The 26,770-nt window shown below is 45.7% G+C and overlaps 1 protein-coding gene across 1 annotated transcript in view; it reads right to left on the minus strand.

Moving 5' to 3' along the window:
• PDCD11 (programmed cell death 11) overlaps window positions 1-26,770 on the minus strand; it is a 41,038-nt gene that overhangs the window by 12,701 nt on the left and 1,567 nt on the right. Inside the window, exons 3-32 of the mRNA XM_078855465.1 lie at window positions 26,398-26,550; window positions 25,490-25,657; window positions 24,877-25,038; window positions 24,088-24,211; window positions 23,400-23,581; window positions 22,462-22,563; window positions 21,148-21,354; window positions 19,646-19,758; window positions 19,474-19,534; window positions 19,048-19,194; window positions 16,965-17,216; window positions 16,058-16,198; window positions 15,342-15,533; window positions 14,844-14,918; window positions 13,913-14,008; window positions 13,121-13,337; window positions 12,349-12,480; window positions 11,650-11,777; window positions 9,785-10,329; window positions 9,060-9,122; window positions 8,817-8,919; window positions 8,369-8,458; window positions 7,285-7,387; window positions 6,796-7,033; window positions 5,973-6,104; window positions 4,822-4,944; window positions 3,064-3,232; window positions 2,142-2,258; window positions 958-1,131; window positions 181-446 (exon numbers count right to left, since the gene is read on the minus strand). Coding sequence (XP_078711591.1) covers window positions 181-446; window positions 958-1,131; window positions 2,142-2,258; window positions 3,064-3,232; window positions 4,822-4,944; window positions 5,973-6,104; window positions 6,796-7,033; window positions 7,285-7,387; window positions 8,369-8,458; window positions 8,817-8,919; window positions 9,060-9,122; window positions 9,785-10,329; window positions 11,650-11,777; window positions 12,349-12,480; window positions 13,121-13,337; window positions 13,913-14,008; window positions 14,844-14,918; window positions 15,342-15,533; window positions 16,058-16,198; window positions 16,965-17,216; window positions 19,048-19,194; window positions 19,474-19,534; window positions 19,646-19,758; window positions 21,148-21,354; window positions 22,462-22,563; window positions 23,400-23,581; window positions 24,088-24,211; window positions 24,877-25,038; window positions 25,490-25,657; window positions 26,398-26,550 — 4,775 coding nt within the window. The remainder of the gene's footprint in view (window positions 1-180; window positions 447-957; window positions 1,132-2,141; window positions 2,259-3,063; window positions 3,233-4,821; window positions 4,945-5,972; window positions 6,105-6,795; window positions 7,034-7,284; window positions 7,388-8,368; window positions 8,459-8,816; window positions 8,920-9,059; window positions 9,123-9,784; window positions 10,330-11,649; window positions 11,778-12,348; window positions 12,481-13,120; window positions 13,338-13,912; window positions 14,009-14,843; window positions 14,919-15,341; window positions 15,534-16,057; window positions 16,199-16,964; window positions 17,217-19,047; window positions 19,195-19,473; window positions 19,535-19,645; window positions 19,759-21,147; window positions 21,355-22,461; window positions 22,564-23,399; window positions 23,582-24,087; window positions 24,212-24,876; window positions 25,039-25,489; window positions 25,658-26,397; window positions 26,551-26,770) is intronic.

The raw sequence follows: 26,770 nt of genomic DNA on the forward strand, positions 1-26,770 counted from the left end.
CCCTTTGGATACAGCAGCCCCTGCCACGAGCTTCAGGGGCCTGCCCGACTCTTACCCATTTCCCTTGAAAAACACTTGAGCAGGAAAAGAGAGAGAGAAAGACACGGCCAACCTCAACTTGACCCCACAGCCCGAAGGGCGCACCATTAATCCCGCGCACGATCCCGGTCGGCCGCTCACCTGAAGGAGATGGTCTTGAGCGCTCGCTCCGCCACGGCGCGGGCCCTGTCCACCTCGGTGGCCTGCAGGTGGAACGCCATGTACTGCAGCCACACGAGCGAGCTGTTGGGCGAGCTCAGCGCCAGGCGGTCAAAGTCGTCGACCGACTGCGGCACGCGCGACGGGTCGGCCAGCCGCGCCTCCAGCTGCGCCAGCTCCTTCTCCTCGCGCTTGCGCTCAGCGAATGCCTCCTGTCTGTTCTTCCGCTGCTTCTTCTTCTGCTGGCCCTGCTCGAGGGATGGAGAGATCCGCCGTCAGGCAAACGCACACGGAGACGCTAACCGATGGGCCCCAGTGGGCTGTATCGTTTCTCAATCTATAGTTATTATGAATCTATATTTGTTTTAGAGTGAGGCCACATGGTAGTTTTATGCTAAAGTTCTTGTAATTACTAACCCCCTCCCACCACCAAACAGGTTTGTAGGTATTATTTATAGGCACCAATTATTTATCTTGACTAAATTGTACGTCAAAATATGACGACGTTTCACTGAAACTGATTTGAGCTTCATCAGCTAATTAAACTCGGAAATAACGCGAGGCTGCCTCATCTGACTGTGCATTAAAAGTACCTGCTCTGACATCACCGACTGCCAAAGCGTGGGTCCGTATATTGGCATTATGATCCCAGGTGGCTGCTGGTATCATGCCAATATAATTACACATCTCTAAAAACAACTGCAGTGTTTGCCCTTGAGTTTTGATTTTATCGGCTCGCCTGCATTTTGTGCGATTTACCGCTGCGTCGGCGTCATCCTCGTCGCCACTGGTGTCAATGCCGCCTCCCCCGTTGCGAGCTCCCAGAATGCCCGTTTGCAGGGAGGCGAGAGAGGCGTCCCAGCTGAATGAGCCCGGCACCTGCAGCCGCTCGAGGGAGGCTGCGCCGCGCTCCGCCTTTGCGCTGCTCTTGCCCTGCGCGCGACAACAACAAGGTCAAGACGTCGCCGTTGCAAAAGCCGAGCGATGCCACCACACCTTGCAAATGCCCATCTCCCGTCCACCACATCCCGCAGCTGCCACACACGGTAGACGCGTAACAACCTTCAAGGCCCGCCGCCTTCAGCGTATCCCGCCACCTGGCTTTAGTCTTCCCCTTCATCACAACTCATGGCGGCGACGGCGGAGTTTGATTAGCACGGGAGAAGTCTCGCCGAGTCTCGTGACTCCTCCTCAAGGGAGTCCCCTGCATGGGGTATGTGAACAAATGGCTTTTGAGGGTATTTTGCTTCTTCAGATATGGCATCTGAAACATCCACATATGTACGTATGCCAAACGCATTTCTCAATCAATGGTCATGTATTTTATGCCATTAAAATGGGTCGTGCTGCGAGCTGTTGGATGGAAAAATGCTGTCTCCAACTAAAAGTTAGTCTCCTGCTTTCTTTTTACATTTTTGGTTCTGAAGAACACATTACATCAAATGTGAGCTTCGTGTGTGTGTATGTATCAGCACCTGGACATTCTCCACCACAACAACTTCACCTGCACACATGCAGGTATGCAGTCATAAATAAAATATCACAATGGAAAAATAAGCATAAAACCATGCAATGATTCCACATACAAATAAAAAACTAAATACCTAGTAGTCAATCCCACTTTTGGCCTTCCAGACCAACATTACTAAGCAGCATTTGTTTAATCAAACAAAACTCTGGACTGGTTTCAACCTTCTGGCCATCATCAGCAGTCAGGTTTGTTAAACAAACGATGGATTACCACATGTTTTTTTGGCAAGAGCACTCCATGCAAAGTACGAAACCTCTGTTCAATGCAATTGCTTTTACCCACAATGCTCCACGGCGGTGCATTATTGAGTTTGTGTACTGCACCGCAAACCGATCATTCGTGGGAAAAAGATGACGCCGAAATTAAATATACATTCTACATTTTGAGATTTAAAAAATCTAAATTTTCAAACCTTCTTCTCGGTTTCACTGTCATCCCCGCCCTCTCGGAAGTAAATCTCAACGCCGCTGTCCGTGCACTCCTCCGCTTTCTCCGTTTCTGTTTTCCTATTTTTCTTCTTCTTCTTTTCCTTGAAGAATACACAAATCATTGTGTCAATTGCACAATCAGTAAGTTAAGAGTAATCAGTCTAATCCAACCTACGGTACCACGCCTTCTTACATTAGTTTGCTTAAAACAAGGCACATCACCAAAAACACGCGGCTCATATTTGAGATAGAAACGTATCTAACTAGCCTGTGGATCCCGGGCTGGCTGTGTGGCACGAGCTTGAAGCTTCATTAATGATAAAAAAAAGACTTTAACATCACAGTCAGGCATTCTGCCATAGCACTCAAATGTACATCATTGCACGCATGTATAAAAACACACAGGTGTCGTCACAAATGATGTCATGAAGGGGCCATAACGACGCGTTTTGACAAATGTCGCCTTTTCCTCCACTTATCAAAGCTTCTAAATGTTGGGCCCGACAGTCTGTGCCGACACACAGAAAAAAAACAAATCGCACAAGAGCCGTTCGTCATTTGGGCTGCATCTCTCCTTTTAAAGCTTCCGTGCAAGTCGCACTGCCTGCACAATCCGTAGCGATGCCACCGACTTTCTTTAATCCTAAATTTGAAGCTTTCGTGACTGCAAGGATTCATACTCTTAGGTTTTTTTCGGTAAAGTGACGTAGGTAAAAAATAAAATTAATTAAAGTTAAATAAAAAATCACGACGTTTCGGAGGCAACACAAGCTTCCACCTGAAGACGGAAGCTTGTGTTGCCTCCGAAACGTCGCAATTTTTTATTTTACTTTAATAAATTTTTATTTTATTTTATTTAATCCCCTCGCTCGGGATTTTGGCCGAGCGTGGCTGCACGGCCTTCACCTCAGGGACCGGCTCGGCGGTATCCGCCTCCGCCTTCCTCTTGCGAGTCTTGTCTTTGTCGTCATTCTTGCGCCACAGCCTCAGCCCTATCGAGCCCGGGAACAAGTCCTTGCCTCCCGTGTCGTTCGGCAGGGAAGACAGCTCCACCCTCTTGGTCTCCGCGTCGACGCTGCAGTGCGGAGGGGTAAGACGCAAAGACGTAACAAATATATATATACGCGCTGAAGATCCTGTGGCGTTATTCTAAAAACTCAACCAAGCTAATCAAATGTTATTTCTATTTTACCAAGTAAGGCCCACTGAGCTATGTAGCTATTTTCCAGAAGCGACTTGGCCACAAATGATAGCTCAACGAAGTGGCTTATCACGTGCAAATGTATTGCAGCCAAATACTCTAAATGCATATTTCTAAATGTGGAGGGGAAAAACCGGAGGACCCGGAAAAAAATCCATGTGACCACGGGGAGAACACGCAAACTCCAAATATACCGGCGTCAGGGTCGGGATCGAACCCACGAGCTCCTGCAAACCAGGTGAGGCACCGTGGCGCTGAAAGAGTAGGCCATGCGTGCCCAAGTCAGTACGATTTTTTTTTTACTCTACGGGCACTTTGCAAATCCAATGCCGATGGTCAAATTTGGAAAGTTAATCATGTAATGCGCTCTGGCACCGGGGTTGCTACCACCGTTGGCTTTTCAACTGTTACCTTGTGTTGTCACGACCCGCTTCGGAACACGCTTTTAACTTTGAAGCCCTGACTGATCATCTGTTAAAAAAGAGCTTTATAGCTCATCGGATTCCTCCAGTATAAATATTATGATTCTGACTGAATAGAATCCCATACATTAAGGAAAAAAGGAAAATCTAAAAATTGTTGGCAAATTGTGCCAAATTCTCCGAACTCAACATCCCGTTAAAAAATATTTAAAAAGTATCATCTACAGTTCTTTACCAATGTAGGCCCTCTTCTTGGTTCATTCGGTAAAGTTTACCGAAAGAACGAAGAAGATGAATCCCTGCAGTCACGAAAGCTTTAAATCGAAATGTAGGCCCTCCCATGCTGTGTGAGTTGCAGGGATTATTACGGTTATTTAACCAGGAAAGCTTCACCGAGTCTCAACTCCTTTTCATCCGAGTCCTGCCAAGCTTTTGCAGCAGGGGGCGGTGATTGCTATGGAAATTGAATAAAAGCTTTGACCATATTTCACCACGCTGGTCAGTGCAGGATATGCGGAAATGGGAAGCATAGCCGTGGGAGCACAGAAGTACGCGATTTTGCTGCACTGCAAATTGCCACACACAACATGACCCTGCAGCTTATAGCACACCTGTTGCGCAAGGTGGTGGTCCATCCAAGTGATGTTCAACCCCTCCCCTTAATCTCCAAGATCAGGTGCATTCCTGATAGCTAATATAATCATTACCAAACTAAAATTACCTTAGATAAAAATAAATATTTGGCAATCCTGTGTTGGCGGTGGTACGTAAGCACAGATTAAAACAAATAAACCAACACATCATGGGACCTCCTGTCAGAAAAATTGCCTCAAAGGAAAACTACATAATTAGGCAATATTTCGGGCATTTGGAAAAGTTAAATGATGCAAGCGTTTACATTTTATATTATCATTTTCCTAAGATGATTGTAGACCAGGTACCATTGTTATAAACCAGGTAATACTTAATTTACAAAAGTACTAAGATTTTTTGCTATTGTACTGGCACATGCATACACTCAGACTTCAATGTAAACATTACCTGAGCACTTTCACAGAGATGAGTCCGCCCTTGCGAATGTGCCTCTCCATGAGTGAAGAGTCACTTACAAAGTACTTGGACAGGTTGCGGAGTGAGATCCGGCCCATCACGCACCACGACAAGCTGATCAAGCGACACAAAGACAAAGATCACTCGTAGAGCCTAATAACAGACTTTTGTGACAGGTGTTGTTAGCGAGCACCTATGAGAGCCAGCACAGCACAATGAGGGTGGGTAGCCAGCGCCAGGTCCGGCCACCTATATCTCCCCTGTGCTGATGTTTACACACCGCACCACGTCGTCATTTTAGGCCGAGTCAACCTAGCGGAGGCCCAGGACTGGTTTAGATAATCGTCACTGGTGTGGCCATGAGCGCTAATTGAACTCGGGTGGTTGGCTTCGTAGCGCAAGTGCGCTAACCGTTGTGCTACCGCTCCCCACACAGAAGACTAAGGATCCCACCGATAGCCGTAACAAAATGTTTGGACTAGTGCTGTTAGCGAGGACCTATGATGGCCGGAATGGCACACGAGGGGGTGGGTGGCCAGCACCATGCCTGTCCGCTTTCATCTCCCAAGTGGCGATGTTTTTAAACATCGCACCAGGTACTCAGTTCAGGCTGTGTCGACCTCGGGGAGAACCAGAACCTGTTCAGATAACTGTCACTGGTGTTGGCCATGAGCGGGAATCGAACTTAGGTCGCAGGGTTCGTAGTGCAGCGCGCTAATGCTACAGGACCGCTCCCCACACACACCGAAGCACAACGCAATGAGAACAAAAACTTGACTGCATGCAGGAAAATATATTTCAAAAATAAGTGCCACCATCAATCTTGTGTCTGAGTAATGTCTTTCAAAGGTTAGCCTGAAGGGTACAGTGCTGTTTGTGCACTAATATTTACGACTATAATAAAACAAGAGAAATCATGCATTAGACAAAACACGTGTCTTTTCCTCTTTAAGATAACGCATGCGTTTAAATGTATCAGCTTTGAAGGAGAAATTTCTCAACAAGAATGTAAAAATGTATGCTGTAATTCACGTGACAAAATAAAAATGTCGAGTGCACTTTGACGCAAGCACTTGGGTGCCTCCCAATAGGGTCCATCTAGTCACGTGCCCCAATCTTATAATCACAGGAAGAATGCTCACTTGACCAAGACTTGGTTGTTGACAATAGTGTGGACGTAGCCACGGACCACAGAGCCCACCGTGAGGTCCTCCACAGACGACAGCTCCTTGTCCTTCGCCACTGCCTCTTCCTCGCCCGTCGGCGGTTTCACCCTAAAAACATGAACGTGGAAAAGCCCATCACCGCATTATGTATGTCCGTATGTTGAACTTATTTTGCACCGCAAGTAGCCAATCGTGCTAATCGGAGGTGTGGGGGCAAGGAAAACAAGCAAAACACAAAAATCAGTTCTAAAGAAACGGTGGCTGCCTAATATGGTAAGGAAGAGCGTTCCAGACGGCCGCAGAAGCGCACCTGAAAACACTTTCGCACGTCGCAAATAAGGATTCCGCAAACGAGCGTCGCGACGAGCAAGGCTGTCTCTGACACACAGAACGGGGTCAAAGGTGAGGCTCTCGTGGGGCGGAATGCTCGACCCCAATCTGGATACAGCCACATTCTCAAACGTGATTTGTACTGATAGTTCCAAGTTAATGTACCGTTTTATTGAGGGACTAATGTGTGTTGTCTTGGTGTGGTCTGGGACTGTTTTGTTGTTGTTTTTGCTGCCTTGCCCAAGCTTGATAAATCTGACTTATATAATGAAATAAGCAATCACTTATTTATTCATGTACAAGTAGTGACTTGCATACTGTTTCCTTTATTTTGCACTCCTATCATTTTTTTTATTGTTTGCTGTTGAAACTTGCTGACCCACCCATACTGGACACCTTGAAAAAATGCTCCATAGCTCATCGGATTCCTCCTGTCGAAATAAAGTTTCTGATTCCGATTTGGCCTCACCTGGAATCGCGCAGCGAGAGCATGACTCGCATCTTGCCTCCGTTCTCCAGCACACAGCACGGCACAATCTGTCCCTCCTCGAAGGCGGCCAGGGGCTTCTGCACGAAGGAGTCGTTCAGCTCCGTGAGCGAGACCCTGCCCGTGTGGCCCAGCGGTAGCGACAGCAGCAGGCCGATGCCCGGCTGAATGCACTTGACGCGTCCCAGCGTTACAGTGCCAGGCGACAGCTCGTACACACCTGCGGTGCATCGCGCGCAGAGACGGAGTCACTCACCCATGCGCTCGTTCACCGTTCTGCTTCAGCCTAAATGTGCATGCTGTGCTGGCAAGTGGCTCCTGGTAGGTTCAGGGGTCAAGCCACAGTGGCCAAGGTCCTGGGTTCGATTTCAGCCGAGCGCGCTTTAATCAAGGTCATGTCTCCGTGCGTTAAATTCTGGGTGTCATGATGGTTGTGTGTGGCATGTGTCATGGTCTGCAGGGTGAACATACCAGAGAGTGAGAGACTGAGCAACTCCTGCTCCACCTTGCAAGTAACCACGGTGGCCTGCACGGCGCATCCCACGCGAAACTTCTGCAGAGGATTATCCAACACCTGCGTCGCAACAGCACGAGGTTTATCGTATCAGTTGCATACACGATCACATCAAACGCTGTCAAGTGAGCTCTGAGTTCCTAAGATGAGGATGTCAAATTCATGCATCTATGCGCGTGCTAAATTTAACATCAAGGTGACAGTTGCTCCGAGGACAAACCGGTCCCCCTTTTTAAGTAGGGTACCGAGCCCAACTAGTACAGCAAACATGTGATGAAAGTCAACGACAAGTGTATGAAAACCTTCAATTAATTCATTAAGGATTAATACCAATTAAACGTTGACATTTAAACAGAATTAAAGGTTACATTGAGATACATGTTTTCAAAGGGTTATCTTGTGCTATCAGTGGTTTCAAGGGCTGGGTTGTGTAACAACCACCATGCCATGTCCATTTGCTACACCGGGCACTTGTTTTGTGTGAAACTGCGGTGGGAGAGGGCTACACATAATGCACAGGTGAACATCCACACGTGAACATCCACACGTGAACCTCCACACCACCGAACAGCACGGTTAAACGGACCGAAATTGTTGACGGTTGTCGCCGAGCGTGCAATGACGTAAGTTTACCATCCCTGACCCCACGACGACCCCCACCTCGGGGGGTCAATTATAATTTTAGTGAGAGCAGCATTGTTCGCTGACTTCACACTTAGATCGTAATCATGTGTGTTGAACTTATTTCGCACCGTACGTAGCCAACCATGCGAATCGGAGGTATGCATGCATGTTTGTTGAACTTCTTTGGAGGTGCGGAGGAAGGACGACACAATCTCTTCTCAATTGTGATTGAGATTCAATATAAATCACGCAATTACAATTATAATTGACCCCAAATCTGCTGCAACTCCTTAACACACACACGAGGGCGTAAGCAGATAAAACTGCGGCAAGTGAGATTCCGTGCTGGCCGCAGATCCTCGCAACAGAAGCAAAATCAATCGGCAGCGAAGGGGATCTGGCGGAGAGTGTGCGCACCTTCGGCTTGTTGCTAATGAGGAGTTGCTCCACACGTCCACTGACCACGGCATTCACGTCCACCCACAGGGCTTTACGATCCTCCTGGTACTAGAAGGACGACGACAATACAGACACGCCACCGATTACCGGTCACAGCCGGGCCACGGCTCTCGACGTGAACGAAGACGCATACACGATCGGCAAGACGCCAGGGAGAGGTCAACGTTGACGAAGCAAAGGAGGTGAAAAGTCAGTTCTCAGTTGGCAGGATTTCAATAGGCATAAAGCATACGAGCAAATTGGGTGGCTCTGCATCTTTCGGAGCCTTTAGTTTACATTAAACAAAAATCAGATCCATTTCCAAATCTGATGGAATGCTGATGCACGGACTCTAAGAAAACGAAAACTAAATATTTACCATTATGGTTTCATTACATCGGGGAAAGCAATCGTGTTGTTGGCATACCTTGTTGACAAAGCAGGTGATAGTCTGTCCGGGTTGGTAGGACTCAAGGCACTCCTTGGCTGATCGGATGCAGTAGTCTTCCTTGTTATTACTGTTCAGTTTACTGCACAGCAATGACAAATGTAAAAAAAATGTCAATCCAGAATGCAAAGGACGCTACGAATACAAATAATAGATTAACAAAAAATGGGAAACATTGCTTCCATTAAATGCAATTGGTTATATGATGGGATTTGACCTTACCTGGGTCTCATTGTGAGCTCTGGCAAATGTATTACTAAATTCTGATGCGTGATGGGTAAATATCTGCAACACAAAAAAACATTCCATTGAATTGCAACAGATTCTGAAAAGTCATTAAAATGCATCTAAAGAATTCAAACCCCTTCCCATAAACTTCAAGTCATTTTAAGCAAATATAGATTGTGTGTGCATATACACAATTTTACTCCCAATTGTGATGTTGCCATCACACGTGACAAAGTAAACATTTGAAACTCTGGTGGATCAAGCACTCCATGTGGTTGAAAATCTGGCGTCTTAAGGAAGATTCCACAGAACGGCTACCGAAATCCCTTCAACACACATCGCTTAAGTGGAGAACTGTCAACAAACCCCTGCTATGGATAAATGTCTGTATGGTAGTAAAAACATTTTTAATTCTAAGTTAAAATGTAGCCAATTTAAGCAACAACAAAAACCCCCCACCAAATACACATTAAATATAATGGGGCTTTTTTTTGTCCACTCATCAGTAACTGGGCAGAGGCAATCAACTCACTACAATTGCGCAAACACGGTTTAATCACAGGTGACTGAAACTGGATCCAAACCCAGGGTGTGTCAGTGGTCCCAACTGATCACTCCGACCACACAGCCAACCCAGGCCCACACGTATTAACTAGCGGCTTCACGTCTCACACACACGCACAACACACATACAAGACGATCCCACCCCACCCCCTCACTTGTGCGTCTTGATCTTCTGGCCACCAATCACTTTGACGGCAACCGTCTCTCCGGCCTTGAGCGACATCGTTGGCTTCTGTCCGGTCGTCGCCTCGTCCCGGATCTCCGACACATGCACGCGGCCCACGATTCCGCCGGGCAGGGTGACCATGGCGCGCATGCCCCGCGACGACTTCACCGTGCCCTTGTAGACGTCGCCGAGTCGCAGGGCACGACCCTTCACCGCGTCCGCTCCGTCGGTCACTTCGCCGCCCTCTTCGCTCACAGACGCCGCCCGAGCTCTCGTCCTGAAAGCGCTGTTGCCCAGGTGGCCGGAGTCCGGCGCGGCCACCAGGACACCGTCGTGCTCCTCGGGGTCGGCACACTTCACCACGACCTTGAGCTTCTCCCCCACCCTCAGCCAGCCCAAGTTGGGGCGCAGCATCTCGTTCAGGTGGTTGGCCAGGGGCAGGAAAATCAGGTGAGAGTTTTCTTCCACCGACGCGACGGCCAGGTCGCTGCCGATGAACTGCACCGTGGCAAAGTAAACGTAGCCTTCGCACAGCTGCGCAGAGGTGAAAGAGAGCAACGTGGGTAATGATTAAAATCGATTCTCATGCTCATAATACGAGCATTGAATCGAGTGCGTAAGGCGAATTTGTTATTTTGAGAATAATATCCATACGTTGCATGTTCAAGTAACAAATGTGACGCAGCAAACAGGACACACAGCACAGGAACAATAATGGTGAATAAATATATATTACAGCCCTTTGTCAATCCACTGCTGAAAAGCGGCCCTCCTATGCCATATCATGTTTTTTTTACCATTTTTCAAGATGCTTAGTGCGGGTTGGTAAGAGGGCATTGCAGGGTAAGACTGATCAGATACTACTCGTCAGATGTTAACCATCGTCGTGATAATTTTTATTATGTTTAATTTTTATTATTTTATTATTTCCCTTCTACGTGACTTTACCGAAAGAACCAAGAATAAGATGTTAACCATGGCTGGGAATTGAACTCAGTTCACTGGACTCAGAGTCCAGTCGTGCACAAACAACTGCACCACTGCCCCAACCCCACACAATAGAAACACAACAAAAATAACCGATTCCAAATCGAATTCTTCTTCCAAAATGTGCAATTTCATCAAATTCAGGAGGGGGAGGTGGCATCAATCGTTACCACCTCCTAATCACCTAATAAAAGCGGACAAATGAATTGGTCGTAAAACAGGAAACGCGCTGATGCCGAAAACGAGCTCGTAAAACAAGAGTGTTGATACATTAATGGCCACTTTAAAAACGGGGAAACTTCAGTGGGAGTATTCCCTTGATAAGTCTAACGTTTTCTTGTTCAAGTACACTTACGTTTTGCATGACAAAAACAATGAATTACAAGTCGGTTTCATCCAAACAGAAATGCAATAAAGTACACACACTTAATTTTGTTTATTACCAAATGGGTGGAGCAGTGGTTTGCGCTCTGTGCTCATTCCTGGCCATGGCTAGGAATGATATCTGAACTGGCCATCGACCCACACTGACCTGCATGATGAAATGGCCAAAGAACCCCCATGAACAACAACGCTGTGGGGAGGCCTTCATCCAGCAGTAAATTCACAAAAGGACTGTATGTGTGCAAGCTTAAGTTAATTCAACTTTCTCACAGAAAATGTACGAGTGTATATTAGAAATAAAAAAAATTACTGCACCCACAGCCTGCAGGCAAGTAAACTTAACACATTGCCTGACTAAAATGTCTGCAAACCAGCTGAGTGGCACAATAGCCATTATAACTACACCAGAAAGATCGCAGCATTGAGAATCCGCAAACACCACATGGCATTAACCCAACGTGGTGGCTCCCAATATGGCCGTACCTGTTTTTGCTTTTTTTTCTTTCGCTTGGGCAACAGCTCGGACTTCAGGCTGACGTGCACCGTGGAGGCAAGAAAGTCCACAAACAGCACCCGGGCGGACACCTCCTGCCCCACGGTCAACTGCTGGCCTGCAAGAAACAGAACACGCTGCACGACCCACCACACAACGCATCGCGTCCACCAAGAACGCACTACCACCGCTAGGCCATGTCATCGCCCCATTCTGCAGGTGAACCGTACATTCATTAATCTTTAAGACAAGTTTTCCCAAAGGCCAGGTCTCACAATCCATCAACATCATCATTTGTCAATCTTCCCTGATCAAATAAAATGCTTGCACGATCTACGCGCTATTTTATAAACATGTCCCAAGCCACGTAGAGAGCCCGGAATAAAATTCACATATTTTTTTATATATACACCTACACATTACAATCACCCTACTTATTTGAATCAATGTTTTTGCATCACATGGCATATGCTCACCAATCAATCGTCAGATGTGTGCAGTGTGAATACACTGCCTTTAGGAGTTTGGCATATACTGCCTTTAGGAAAAAGAATTGTGATGTTTCACCAGGTGAGAAAATTGTGATCAAAGCCACCGTCAAAGGACTTCTCTCGTCGACCAAGAGTCCGGCAGTCGGAAGAAAAACTTATCGAACACAAGTTGACGCGCGAGCGTTGACGTCGCCGTACCTTCCACGTGGTGTTCCGTTGCCTTTAGCGAGACGCCCGGTGCGCTCTCCGATTTGAACGCCACGGACTTATCGGCGGAAACCTCTTCCACCGTCGCCTTGAGCATCTGCCCCGGCTTGGGAAACTCGCGGCCTGCACGACAGTTACACGTACGGCATCGCCTCATTGCTCGTCGCTCAATGCAAACAAACAAGAAGTTTACGCATCGGGGGCAGTTTCAAGCTGTTGTGCGTTTTAATTGTAAGACGTGACTTCAGGAACACAATAGAAATGTGGTTATAGTTTGTTGTTCTTCCCCCGCACCTCCCGATTAGCACGGTTGGCTACATACGGTGCGTGAAGGAAGTTGAACATACAAATTTAAACTTATCATTTGCAGTGTCATGGACATGCCGACACATTCAGATGCTTTTTAAATCCATATTGTATTGTATTACACGATACTGTTTCTACCAAATATCAACCAAACAGTTAGATCGTATTATTTAAGTACAAAAAAATCTGTAGTTTCTTCCTCTTCAAAAGATAACTGAATTATCTTTTAGCACGGTTGGCTACATATCTGGGTTATCTTTCAGCATGGTTGGCTCCATATGGTGCGAAAGTTCAACATATATATATAATCTCCTTTTTATTTGCCTGGTGGGTATTCCACATTCATACGATGGGGAAAACTTCCAACCCCTGAACTCCCCCCACCCCCCCGCCCCCCCCCCCCCCCACTGGTGCCATCTCGTGCTGCGTCTGCGCACAGCGCTATCGGAGCCGAGACCTTTGCTGGCGAGCAAGGCTCGAGCCTGGACGACCTCCCGCAGGGCCTGGCTGAGCAGCGCGGTCCCCTCCAGCGCAGCGTCGGCCAGGCATTCGGAGACTCGGAGAGAGATGTCCAGGTGGCTCTTCTCCTCGTCCACGCGGGTCACAGCCGCCAGCACCGTCTGCCCGACCGAGTAGAACTCCTCGCAGCTCACCACGTACTCGTCGGAAAGCGCCTGCTCGCAAGGGGATGATCGGCGACGCGCACGCGTGAGCTTTGCCGAGCCGCTCTTGCCGCTGGAATGTTCCCGCTTGCCACGGGGTTGGAAAATCTGTCACCGCTTTACAGTTTGCGTTCGGGCCAAATCTATTCGTCAGTTGGGCCCGCTCGTGCAGAAGCTATGCATCGTTTAAAACAATCAACTATCGATGATAAAAGGAAAGCACCGTGTGAATAACTGTGGATTTTCATTTTGCGGGCGATTATTGCAAATACTACGAATTGTTAAGTTAGGCAATACAAAACGACTTACGAATGGATCTTTTGGAATAGTTTTAACTGGGGTAATATTACAAGTGGTGTTTACAAATTCAGACATTTGACTCCATAGAGACAGTTTTTAAGTGCTAGGCATGTGGAATCTTAGCTGTGCAGAAGCCATGACAACTTATGAGGCCCTCAGCATGGAAACCAAACCGGCAGTTACATTTTTATAGTGCTCAGTTTGAAAGAGAATTTTCATTTGTGCAGGCTTTTACTGCTGTAATGGTTCTTGTAAAGGCACGGAGAGCGTGACAGTCCTCCACTTACGGTCTTGAACGCCATTCCCCTGAGGGCGTAGGGGAACTCCACCGAAACGCCGTACGGCAGCATTCTCCTCGTCACACCAACTAGCAGCATACCAGCCTGCAGCAGCGGGGAGGAGGGGGGGAAGATCTGTAAATGTTCTTGTATTGCATTTCATATTGAAAATGGTGAATAAAAAATTTACCCGTAAAAACAAAGTTTTTCACTATAAATCCTTTTTATGCGTGGCGGCTAGAGTCCTCTCGTCCTCTGGCTTGAGATGGCTGCCACCTATGGGTCAGATGATTGCCTGCCACCATTAAGCAATTGGTAATTAAATATAAAAAAATATTCCTAAAAAGTGTAAAGTTATGGAAAAAAAATTTCACGAAAAGAAATTGTCACGCACATTGAGTCTGTGTGCTAAATGTCAGCTCGATTGGATCACGGGAAGTGGGTTAAAAAACGACCGAAAGATTTGCACGGTCGTAAGCGCGCAAGCAAGTAAACTTAATATAAAGGATTTAAAAACAGCCAATTTTCCACACCTGTATAAAATTTGGGGCATTTAAAAAAAAATCAAAGCATAACTTTTCCAGAAGGGTTCTGCCAAGTTTCACTAAAGGCAAAGCTCCTTTTTTTCCCAAACGAGAAATTTACAGGTCATTTTTTAAATGTACAAATTTTTTGCATTAATAGATTTCACATCGATGTTTTTCGAGTCCCATGGCCTTTTTTACCGTTGGGGCCTGACCATTTCTTCACCGATATCTCCTTGCCATGTCACTCCACTTCTCTGTCCGTCGCTGCTTCCTTCAACGGATACAAGTTCCCTCCACTCCAAAGCTTTTATATGTATGTTTAACTTATTTTGCACTGTACATAGCCAACTGTGAAAATAAGTTATTTGTGTTAAATACTCAAACTCTTAACAACGTAATGTGAAAGGTCTCACTTGTAAGTCGCCGAGTGTCTTTGGCACATTGCTCCCGGACAGCGCCACCTGCAGAGCGTGCTTCTTTGTCAGTAGCTGACGTTAATGGGTGGTTAAGGCCATTTCACAGCACACGTGCAAAAGCACAGCAAAGGCTCAACACAACGGTGAGCATACACTTATATTCAGGCTTTCAATCGCACAGGTTACACAATAAACATCACTAAATGTACAATTGCACGTACGGCCTCTTTTTTAGAAACATGCGTTTAGAGTATTTGGCTGCTATAAATTTCCACATGGTAAGCCACTTCGTTGAGCTATCATTTTTGGCCAGTTCGCTTCTGAAAGAGCTGTGTCTCAGTGGGCCTTACCTGGTAAAAAATAAAAAGTTTTACTTAGTTTTTGTCAATCCACCACAGGATGGAGGGCCTTCAGTTGCCATGTGCACCAGTCGGTCGTACAAACGTCTGCCCCCACCCCTCCAACTCCACCACGTGGGCACGATGCCAAGGATACAATTTTGCCATTGCGCTCGCTGAAACACGTGGCGCTCATCACGTCGCCTGGCTCCACAAGTTCCAGCAGCAGTCGGCACACGTGCACGTTGTCGGAAAGGTGCATCATGGGCATGAAGCCCAGCGCTCCTGAATCCGTGACGCTCACGTCCAGCCCCTTCTCCGACTTGCAGCGCACCTGCACGTCCACGCACTGGGCAGGCACCGACAGAGCACACGGTGGGGGGGTTAATTGTCGCGTGGGAACACACCTCCTCCGCAGCGGGTCTGTCTCGTCAATATCGCGTTCGATGCTCATACTACTTGCAAAAATGCTTATCTTCCTCCGCTTCTTCCCTCGCACTGCTAGATTTGTGTAATTCCCTCCCATCGTCTCCTTGAACAAAGCTCTTATAACCTTGCCCAATTCAAGAAATGTGTTACATCTAATTTATTACAACTATGATAATGTCGTTTATTGCTGGCCATGTGAAATTTGCGACTTTGGGCCTGTGCTCAGCAACAGTGTAAAAAAAACTATCTGGTGCAGGACTGTAAATGTTCAGAACATAGACATCTGAAACCAAAAGCTTACGTACAGCGTGCTGCAGACGGTGCGACGCCACGAGATAATACGATCTAAAAAGAAACATTTCACATATGGCTGCTGCCCAGGAGCACCGAATGTTTATCTCACGTGGAAGGCGGAATGTGCACATTGCAGAAACGCTCTCTCACCTTGCCCACTTCGATGGCGAAGCTTGTTTGCTGAACGGGGCCCCCAGCATCCTGCGTCTCCTTCCCACTCACCGTCCCCGACAGAGAAACCAACATTCTCTCCTCGGCTGGAGAGGAATTTAAGACCACAGCCTTCACCACCTGTGCTCAGGAGGCACGCAAGAAAAAACATACAAATTCAATTTCACAATGATGGGGGCATCTGCTCCAGTTGCTTCATTTTAAAATAATCATCTGAGGGTGGAGCGGTGAAACTGTGGTTAGTGACTGCACTCTGAACCAGACAATCTTTAATTCCGTTTCTCTAAGCCATGGCCTACATCACTGGTGAGTAATATCTGAACCCATCCCAAGCTGCCCACCCCATCATTAACCCATGAGAGCAGCCAACATTTTGGGCAATGACACTTCTATATATTTGAGATGAATGGACAGTTCCCAAAACGTCACCTATTCTATAATTTGTGCTTGCCAACCCACTGCCAATGCAGTATCACAAAAAGTGACTTCACGATGAAAAACCGTTTCCTTTTTCTTTTGCATATCATGCTGAACTCATTAAGGGACATAAACCATCATGCAAACTCCGGTCATCCTCGCAGTAGCAGCTTTTGGCTAGCCATCGAACAAAAACGGTCCATGCATCGCGTTCATTCAGCAGAGTTTCTGCGGCCGTCTGGAACGCGCTTCCATCCGATATTAGGAAGCCACAACTATGCACTTTTAAACCTAGATTGTACACTAATTTCTTTAGAACTGCTTTTACTGATTAATTTCTTGTCCTTCCCCTGCACCTCCAATTAGCACGGTTGGTTAGGTACAGCGCGAAACACGTTCAACATACATTGTAGCTTCCTGTAATAACCCAACCCCGCCGTAGTTTCCGGGCGCTCCAGCGTGGCCTCACCTGCCCGGTGTAGAACGCCTGCGTGGGGTCGGTGCCAAAGTCGAGGCCCAGGTCGGAGCGCCGCGCCAGGGCCTTGACGTCGCCGTAAAAGCGCACGATGCAGCCGAAGTCACGCACGCACACCACCGTGCCGTGAGCCACCATGCCGGGCACGGCGCTCTCGAAGGAGACGAGCGGGCGGAGCTTGGAGCGCACCAGCGCCCGCTTGTGCGTCAGCATCAGCTTGTGCTTCTCCGCACAGCAGTTCAGCACCTGCAGATGGGGTAAGCGAGCCAAGAAGCATCGTCATTTGTTTTCATTCACCAACGGCAGCGTTACACCACGTGAGACAGGGGTTGTGGTCGGTACCGCCTGTGGTGGCAAACGCTACTCGTGTGTCCACAGTGGGCAGAAAGATTAGCGTACTTACCGTCTGGTTTGCAGACACGCTCAATATTTGTTGCCATATTCCACAGATGATTCACGCAACTGTTAGTTTCCCAAAGCTATATTATCTGCGAACAACCTTTTGTTCGTAAAATCAAAGTTACCACGATTTATTTGCCATCATACCCATGTGTGATCTGGAGGTAAAATGCTCCAAATATATAATCATTTGCATTTGTCACCCTGGGCGGTACCGATAAGTTATTTTTTAAGCAAGCTCCTCACTCATTGAGGGTTAGTGTCACAGTGTCCATGTGACTGCAAATGTATCGGTAAACCTCTTGCTTTCTCGGGATGGGACGATTTGTTGATCGATTACAGTGGATTGTTATGCTTGTGTGTCAATATAGATTTCACTGGAAAAAAAAGACACCTAAAATTCAGTTCCTGATAAAGTTTCCAAACATCTGGATCAAAATGTTAAAACATGGCCAAGCACTGCAGGGCTACAGAGCACAACTGTGCTAGCCTTCATCGTAGTACCTGGATTCAAACTACATTTTGGGGTAACATCACAAGAGTAAAAACCTGTATTATGGATGACATTGGTCGCGAAAGCCTACGTGTTAAACTTGGAGATAAATATTAGAACATTTAACTTTTGGGTATGATGTTCCGGTGAATAGTATTTTTGGTTAGCTGCTGGAAGGGGCGTAAAGGCCACATATCTTGCGATGTTCAAGTTGACACAAGTTCAGTTACGATGTTAACGTTCTTTAATTATAATCAATGCACTCAGAACTTTCGCGCCTGCCCATTTCGAGTGGACAATGTTTAACATTGTCATAAAGTTTATATATATGTTTAACATTGTCATAAAAACAAAGACCGTTGGACAAAAGACTCAGGGCACTGGAACCTTCACATCACTACCGTGCTGTACCTTCAAGTTTCAAGTTTATTTTAACACGTAGGCTTTCGCGACCAATATTATTCATAAGCAACATTTTTGGGTTTAGATCGCGTTATTTATAAATGTGTCGTAACCCTCCACCACCATCATCGGGCGACTTGCCCGATGATGCTGGATGCAATTACCAGCGAAACGTCGTACTCAAAAACTGTAAATGTTGTGGTTTCACGCTTCAACACACCGGTGGGCTAAAGCAGTGAACTATTTGTCTTTTGTCAACGTGACACTTTTTTACCGATTGGCCGTGTCGGGTGGTGGAGGGTTATGCGATCTAAACCCAAAAACGTTGATTATGAATTCAAGCTTATTTACATACTATTAACATTCCTTCCCTTTATTAATGCTACCCCTATCCCCTTCCTTTGATGCTGCTAATCCTGCATAATGCACGGGCATAATATGACTTTGAAACCCCCCGCCTACCTCCTACGCATTTCACAAGTAGTACTAATCCCATATCTGCATTTCCCATAAATATGCTAAATTCCTCTTGATATGCAAATTCTTTTGTCAAGGCGCTCTTCCCCCTCCAACCCAGCTTAAATATACGCTCCAAGCCTGGTGGTGTTTCATTCAGACGCTGTCTTCCCGACAGACCTGTTCTTCACCCAAGGATGGCTGCTTGCGTTGTGGCCGAAACGTCGTGAGAATTATTTTATGTTTAATTTTTATTATTTTATTATTTCCCTTCTACGTGACTTTACCAAAAGAACCAAGAAGATTCAAGTTTATTGTTCAAGCTACCTTGCAGGTGACCTCGTTGCCGGGGCTGAACTTCTTCTCCGGATGGAGCACGGCGACGTCCGCGAGGTGGGTGAGCGGCACGAAGCCGCGCACGTGATCCGTCAGGCGAACCTGCAGGCCGAACTTGTCCACCGCCAGCACCGTGCCCTACGGTACAGAGACGCGGTGTGACTGGGGGGGGCCCATCAGGAGTGACATACGCCTACGCCATGAGCATAAGGCCAGGCGCTCTCTTCTGTCGAGCCATCCACGTGAGACACTACAAAACCATTCAAATGTGTATCGCGTCGAAGGGATGGAGCGGTGCCGCAGCAGCTACTGGCGGGTGATACGAAAACTAGTCCTGCCAGTGCGATTTAAAATCAATATCATTGCACCACGGAGTGATTGTGTGCGGAACTAGTGCGAGCATTGGCGTCTGCTCACCTCCACGGTCTGCCCGAGCTCAAGATCGCTGTAGCGCATGAAAGGACCTTCGATTACGCTCCTGGTAACAAGAAAAGAACATCGTGTAAATTCATGGTTTTAGCAACTTGATCTGTGTGAGAGCTGCTGGGCGCAACTCAGAGAAGCGCTGTGGACAAGAGACGGTACTCACTGCCGAAGGGAAGCGATTGCCGCTTGATCCACGTGGCTGAAGCCTATGACGCGGCATTTGTGCTTCGAGTCTTCGCTTAGAAACTGCCGTTCCTTGTCGGAAATCTGTTTCACCTGCACGTTGAAGATACAAATATGCTTGCTCCAGTTATAATGATAATACAATTTGCAGTATTCAAACACAGCAGAAAATCGAAAAAAACTGAACTCAAGCTGAGCTATGTGATTTGTCAAGTAAGAGATTTCTCTATCAATTATCAGTTTGATTATTAGACTAATCAGATCACGTGAAAAAGTCTCAACTCTGTATCCCACATCATGCCCCACTGGACGGGAGGCGATGGGCAGGGCTTGGTGACATCACCGGCAACATCGGTCGCTTCACGCTGCCGGGCGTGGCTCGTAGGGTCTCAAGTAATCAACCACCAAGAGTACTTGGATTCAATTATTCCATCAATGAAACGTAAAATGGACTTGATTTGAAGCTTTCGTGACTGCAGGAATCCATACTCTTTGGTTCTTTCGGTAAAGTCACGTAGGTATAGACTTTACCGAAAGAACCAAAGAGTATATTCTTGGTTCTTTCGGTAAAGTCACGTAGAAGGGCAATAATATTTTTTTTATATTATTGTATTCTTAATAATAAAATATTTATTTTTCATTTTGTATTATTTCCCTTCTATGTGACTTTACCGAAAGAACCAAGAATATGAATCCCTGCAGTCACGAAAGCTTTAAATCAAAATTAGAACCAAAGAGTATAAAATGGACTATTCTTTCCAGTTTTAACCTTAATGAAATATGAAGGTGGGTAGAGATTATTGTGCCCCCCCCCCCCCCCCGCTGGTTACACTCAGAAAGACGCGTAGGGTACCACTCTCATCCTGATGAAACAGATGAAAAATATCACCTCCAAATTTCCCCCTATTTTTGGCAATGGGCACATCATTACATTTACAATAAAATGAGAAATCGACAAGATGATAAAGTGCAGATATCCTAAATGTCGGATTTTCAAATGCATATTTAACACTATCTCCTTACAAATGGGGAGAGTAGTGGAGCAGCAGTTCATGCACTGCTCTATAAACCTAGCAACTTGAGTTTGATTCTCGGTCACATCTAACATCAGTGGCGAGTGACATCTGAACTTGTCCTGCACTGACCACAGTGGTGAAGCCCCATGACCAACACAGGACAAGGTCATTATCCAGCTGTGAATTGACGAGGGCCGTAAGTTATCATTTATAACCACAACGTTACAAAAAGAGAGTGGCAGCCAAAGGTCGGAATACGACCGAGAATCACGTCTAACAGAGAGATGGAGCAATTAAAAACAATCACGTGTACAGGAATTAGATGGGACCGTTGCACTGTAACACCATAAGGCTTCCAGAGGCCCTCATCCAGCAGTTGATAGATCATTGCCGCTAATGATGAAGTACAACACTTACAGGGAAACAAAACACACATTATTAATGTCTGCAAGGCAATAATATTTACATGAACGAAGGCAGAAGATCCGTTGGGCAGCACCAATAAGATTCCCGAGCCCGTGAGGAAACTGGAGATAGCACAGTCCTCAAACACGTCACCGATGGTGAAACCGATCGGGTCCGACACTGGTTTTCCCGGCTGCAGCAACGCTGGCAGGGTGCTGAGCCCAATCAGCTTGGAAGAGGGCATTACGTGCAGAACGCACACCTTCACCTGAGCAAACAAAGAACAGGGCCCGGCGCGACAGACTCGTGTTACGGCGTTTACCAGCATTGGTAAACAATACCATCTTGCAATCAAAACAAGAGAAAACAATGTCGCTGGTGTATGTAATATGAACGCTAGTGGGCCAGCTTCAGCGCTAATAAGTGAAGACGGCTGCTTGCGTTGTAGCCGAAACGTCGTGAGAATTATTAGATTTTATTATGTTTTATTTTTATTATTTTATTACTTCCCTTCTACGCGACTTTACCGAAAGAACCAAGAAGAAGTGGGGGCAATGTCTGCCTGCAGAGTGCAGTCACGTAGAATTTTAATTTACTCGACATCTGTGAAAAAGGGGCTTCATAGTTAATCAAATTCCTCCAGTTTAAATGAAGATTATAATTATTAATTTTGCTAATTGTTTAGAATAAGTTACAATGACAAGGGGGCTTTTGTTGAACAGTGTGACCCATTAATAGTAACCCCACAAAAAAGATATGGAGAAATTATGAAAACATTTTATTTCATGGTCTTTAGATGTCTCCAAACAGTCTCAATACACACATTGAGGATTTAACCCTCTCTCCTTTGATTGGTGGAAAACGAACCACCGCCGTGCTCGCTGCGGAACACTTACATTATCATTGGCTGCTGACATTTGGGCTATGCCCATTTCAAACCCTTACAAACAATTTCCCTTGGAAGCTCACCCCCCTTTTCCTGAAGACGACCGCTTGCGTTGCGATCGAAACGTCGTAGTTTTCTGTTATTTTGGATTATTTTCTTTGAACCAATCTACGTGACTTTACTGAAAGACCCAAGAACATTCAAGATTAAGATTTTGTTAAAAAAAAATTACTTTCGTATATGACGAATATGTTCGCGAAAAATTTAACACAGTTAAAACCATCATGCAAGTTATAATTCTGGAATGATGGGTCGATTCCTGGATGAAAATAATTAAATTGTGTTAACTTTGTACTGCACAGGGACAGCTTCCATTAGGGGTCCCCCCCCTAAGGCTAAGCAAGTTTTTTGTTAAGACATTGTCTGTGTCTTGATCTCCACAGTGCGGGATGGCGTGTGCGAGCCAGGAATCCTGTGCACAATTCTCACCTTCTGGCCCTTCTTGTAACGCTCTTGTGGGCTGAGATGCAAAGAATCCACGCTGCCTTCAAACAAACCCAGGAACTCCACCACCAACCCATCGCGCTCCACCTTATGCAAGCAGATAATTGACATGATCAAACAGCACTCCTATTGTGAAATTAAAAAAATATACAATTCGAAAAAAAGAACAAACTTCATGAACCAATGTTAATTCACTGCTGGTTGAAAAAAGCCTTCCCCGTGTGAAGTGTTTGACCACACTTCCCACTGGTGAGTGAGGATCGGTGAAAAGGGGGTGGTCAGTACAGGTTCAGATATCGCTCACAACTGATGTTAGCCATGACCGGGTCTCGAACTCAAGTCATCAGGTTCATGGCGCAGCGTGAGCATCACTATGCCACCGTTCCACCTAATTATAAATTAGAGGCATATAAATGCCGACAGACATGATAATTGTGTTTTTTTACCCTTCTATCTGGCAACAAAACTGACACCTTTTTTACAAGGAGTCATGTTTGCATAGACCACAATACCTGCAGCCATAATGCAAACAAAAAACATAACTCTGATAATATATGCACTGTCCTTGAAGTTGATTGGTCCACACCCGAGACAGACATTTTTGTGGCAACTTTCACTAAAAATGGGCTGCACCCACAGGCCAAAAACACTCGAGAGGGGCCCTCAGAGCTCCATGTAGCAGAGTCCCTTCTGCCGGATGTGGTACGAGCAAGCACATGGAGAGAGCTACACCTTTACCTCTTACCAATTTTGGTCGTGATGAAGGGGGCCCCAGGAGCAGTTCATACATCACTCACCACTGCTGTTCGCTATAGTTGGGATCTCAAAACTGAACCCATAGGTTGATGTGTGCAATAGTGGAGTGTGTCAACCACTGCGTAAATCCCCTCGACATTGCTCCATAACATTAGAAGCTATCGTACCCTTTCAATGGTGCCCGACAGAATCACGCCAGGCAGGAGGTTGTCGAGTGTCCAGCCATGCTTATCGTTGGCAATGGCCGCACTCAGTTTGGTAGGGCTGGCCGAGAGCTGAACCGAATGGCCTTGGCTTCGAACAGTCTCAACGATGCACCACACAGGCTGGCCCACCGACAGGTTTTGACCTGGTCACATGGAGATGGCAACGAGACATCAAATAAACCCATGCATTATACAACCAAGGCAAGGCTTATTACACTGACACATAAGCCACTGCTGTTGCCTACAGGGAATTTACAAAGGCGCGAAAAGCGTTATTGAATATATATTTTTTTGGCAATGACTGTTCATTAATTCATTGCCTACATGACAACTATATCTCACTACAGGCATGAAATCAGGTTGGCTATATACTTTAAAGACCATAGCCAGAGGTTATAAAACTCCATATGATTTTAAATTGAAGGGCTCTATACAGAAAAAGCCAATGGCACCGCAAGAACAAAGGATGCGTGCTTTCAAGCTCACGTGTCTTAAGTGGGTCTAACAATACTATCACAGAAGACCAAGTAAAGAAATTGTAATTCAAACCTGTGTCGGTGAAAAATTTACATGAATGGTACTGGAACATAAAAAAAAGTGAAACCAGAATACATTCTTTTGAAGAATCACTTTCATGCGTAAAACTTACCCGCTTTCTTCGAGTTCACCAATGCTTGAGCCTTAGCCTTGCTGAGAAAAGCCTGGGTGCCATACACGCCAATGTCCACCACGTACCCATGATCCTCTAAGCTGGCCACACAGCCATGGAGTAGCTGCAACAGCAAGATAAGCATCAGCCGCTGATAAGTTTCAAACAACACGCAAAATGTGTAAAAGGTTACTTGTCCTTCGCGCATTATGAAAAATTCACCAGCACTTCCTGAAGGAATGCATTGTGGCCAGCTCTGAAGAGTATACATTTATAAATTAAGCAAGCTAGTGCTGGTTAAACAAGCATTACTGCTTAAAGTGACCCAGAGTTTCAGAGGTCAGACCACTGATCAGGCACTGGCAATATCTTAAGTTTGAACATGTTTTAATTGCCTGTTATTAAACCGGAATTGCAAATGTAGCAAATCGGAAGTCTCGGCATGGTCACCAAGGACTGTACACAAAATCCATCATAGGCAATTTGTGTTTTCACTTAATTTGGCAGATTCCAGCTACAAGAATGTTAAATCGGGTTGACTGTAATGTACCGAACATTTCTATAGAAGCACACTTTGTAAGGTATAGCATGCCAAGCGTGGACAAGAGGATACCTGAAAGGATCTCAAAAGTAGTTGTGATAATGCCTTCTCCAGGCCACTTTCTAACTCGAGGCGATACACTGCTCCACGACAACTCTGAATTGGACATTTTATCTCATGACATGACATGGGACAGCACAAAAGTAATTCCTGCCAAGATTGGCACGAGCCCACAGCTGCTGACATACCATGCCTGGCCTGAGAGCGGAGGCACTGAGTTCCTTGTTGACATCACGAGGGTTGACCGAGAGATTAATCCTGCACCAGTTGCCTTTGCCCTGCACAACCTCCATGACTCGGCAAGGAACCAGGGTCCCTGGTGGGTACAGCTCACTCAGAGGAGCGATCGTCTGTTAACGGAGCACAGAAAAACGGAGCAATTTAACACAACTTATATGCGAAATGTATTGTCTGTGCCCGCAATTAAATGTTTCTGCTGAAGGTTAAAATATAACAACGCTTGTGGAGATAATCAGTTGAGTCACATTAATATTACACAAAACAACAAGAAAACAAAATGGTGATTCAATGCAATAATTGCACAAGCTATAGGTTCAAAACGAACCACTACGCTATTAAATGCAGCGTATTATTTCCAAAGCACTCCTTTTAACTCCAACAACCTATACATATTAACAGTTATACAAATATTTCCAACAATATCTACATTTAACTATAATCCGGGACTGTCTTCCGAAAAATATAAATGTTTTCTTTGTGAATATATTTAAAAATACCACACCTCATTATAGAAAAAACAAAATACAGTGAATGTACTTCATAAAAAAAGACATGCATCACCTCTGACTCCAGGTTTGAATCCAGGTTGTCACCCAAGCTCTTAGTGTAGGCATCGCACACATGCGCGATCTGGACATTGCCAGTGAGGCAACCTGGCAACCCCACCTCCAGCTCATGGTCCAGAGAGACCTTGACGCAGCCCAGGACAAGCATGTCTGGGTTGACCATCTGTGGGACAATCGCAAATACAAATAAAGAATTCAAATGGGAGGAGCATACTTAACAAGGCGAGGCAACATGTTTCAACTGAAGTTTTGCTGTAAATTGCGATCTTTGTATTTATAAAGCTACAAAAAGAAACTGCATCTCAAGACGCTGTATCAGAACAGCGGGCACATTTATTTTAAAGAGAGAGGCCAATTGCCATGGCAAAAAAAAAGGTTTGGACTTGAAAAGGAGCAGGGAGTTGACAGCACAGATGAATGAGGGAAGGCAATAGCAGCCCATGGGGGGCTGCATAAGATAATGCGCAACCTTCCACTGGAAAAAATGGTGACTGTGGGCTTTGATAGGAAGCCATGGTTGCTAAAGCAGAGTGAATATAGAAGAGAGTGAGATGGGGGCAGAGGTAGTGTATTTACACCACAGTTAGCACAATCTTTGGCAACGTAGCTATTCTGCTGAAAGGCATGTCGGGAAGGTACCGCGAGACCTCAATATAACATTTTCAGGGATCCTTCCAAACTCAACTTTAGATGTGAAAACGTTAAATGGCAGAAAAACCGACTGCAATATCAATCAGATGTTTTTAATGGATTGTTCGGTATAGAATAATAATCACTGAGTAAGAACATTACAATTAGGTTTCACTGTACTTTTACGACAGGATAAGTGGAAATGCAGTACAAAGGACCTATCATCTTTCCCACAGATTAGCAAAAGTAATGTGGATCATGCAACGGTTTTACCTTCAATTTAAGAATGTCGATGAACTGGACTTTGTTGGGCTTTAATACTGCATGTTTAGTGCTGATGGCCTCTTGTTCAAACTTCAGTTTCTTGACTTTTTCTCCCTCATCCTTGGCTCGCCGCTTTTTGCCCTCAATTTCCAACTCTTGTTGCTGCAATAAACATTTCGGTTAGTGGCAAAAAAATAAACACGTTCCAACAAGAGTACGATTTCAATTACCGTATTGCACTTCTGTGATAATTTGTGTTTTATCACGGTCTATATATTTACTGGACATGTAATGATTCATGTTGCAAATCCATTCAATATACGATTAATTTGCCTCATTTTACAGTCTTGTCCATATCGTTTCTAATTGTATTCTCTTCTTT

This window comes from Lampetra fluviatilis, chromosome 4 (assembly GCF_964198595.1).
Source record: "Lampetra fluviatilis chromosome 4, kcLamFluv1.1, whole genome shotgun sequence".
NCBI lineage: Eukaryota > Metazoa > Chordata > Hyperoartia > Petromyzontiformes > Petromyzontidae > Lampetra > Lampetra fluviatilis.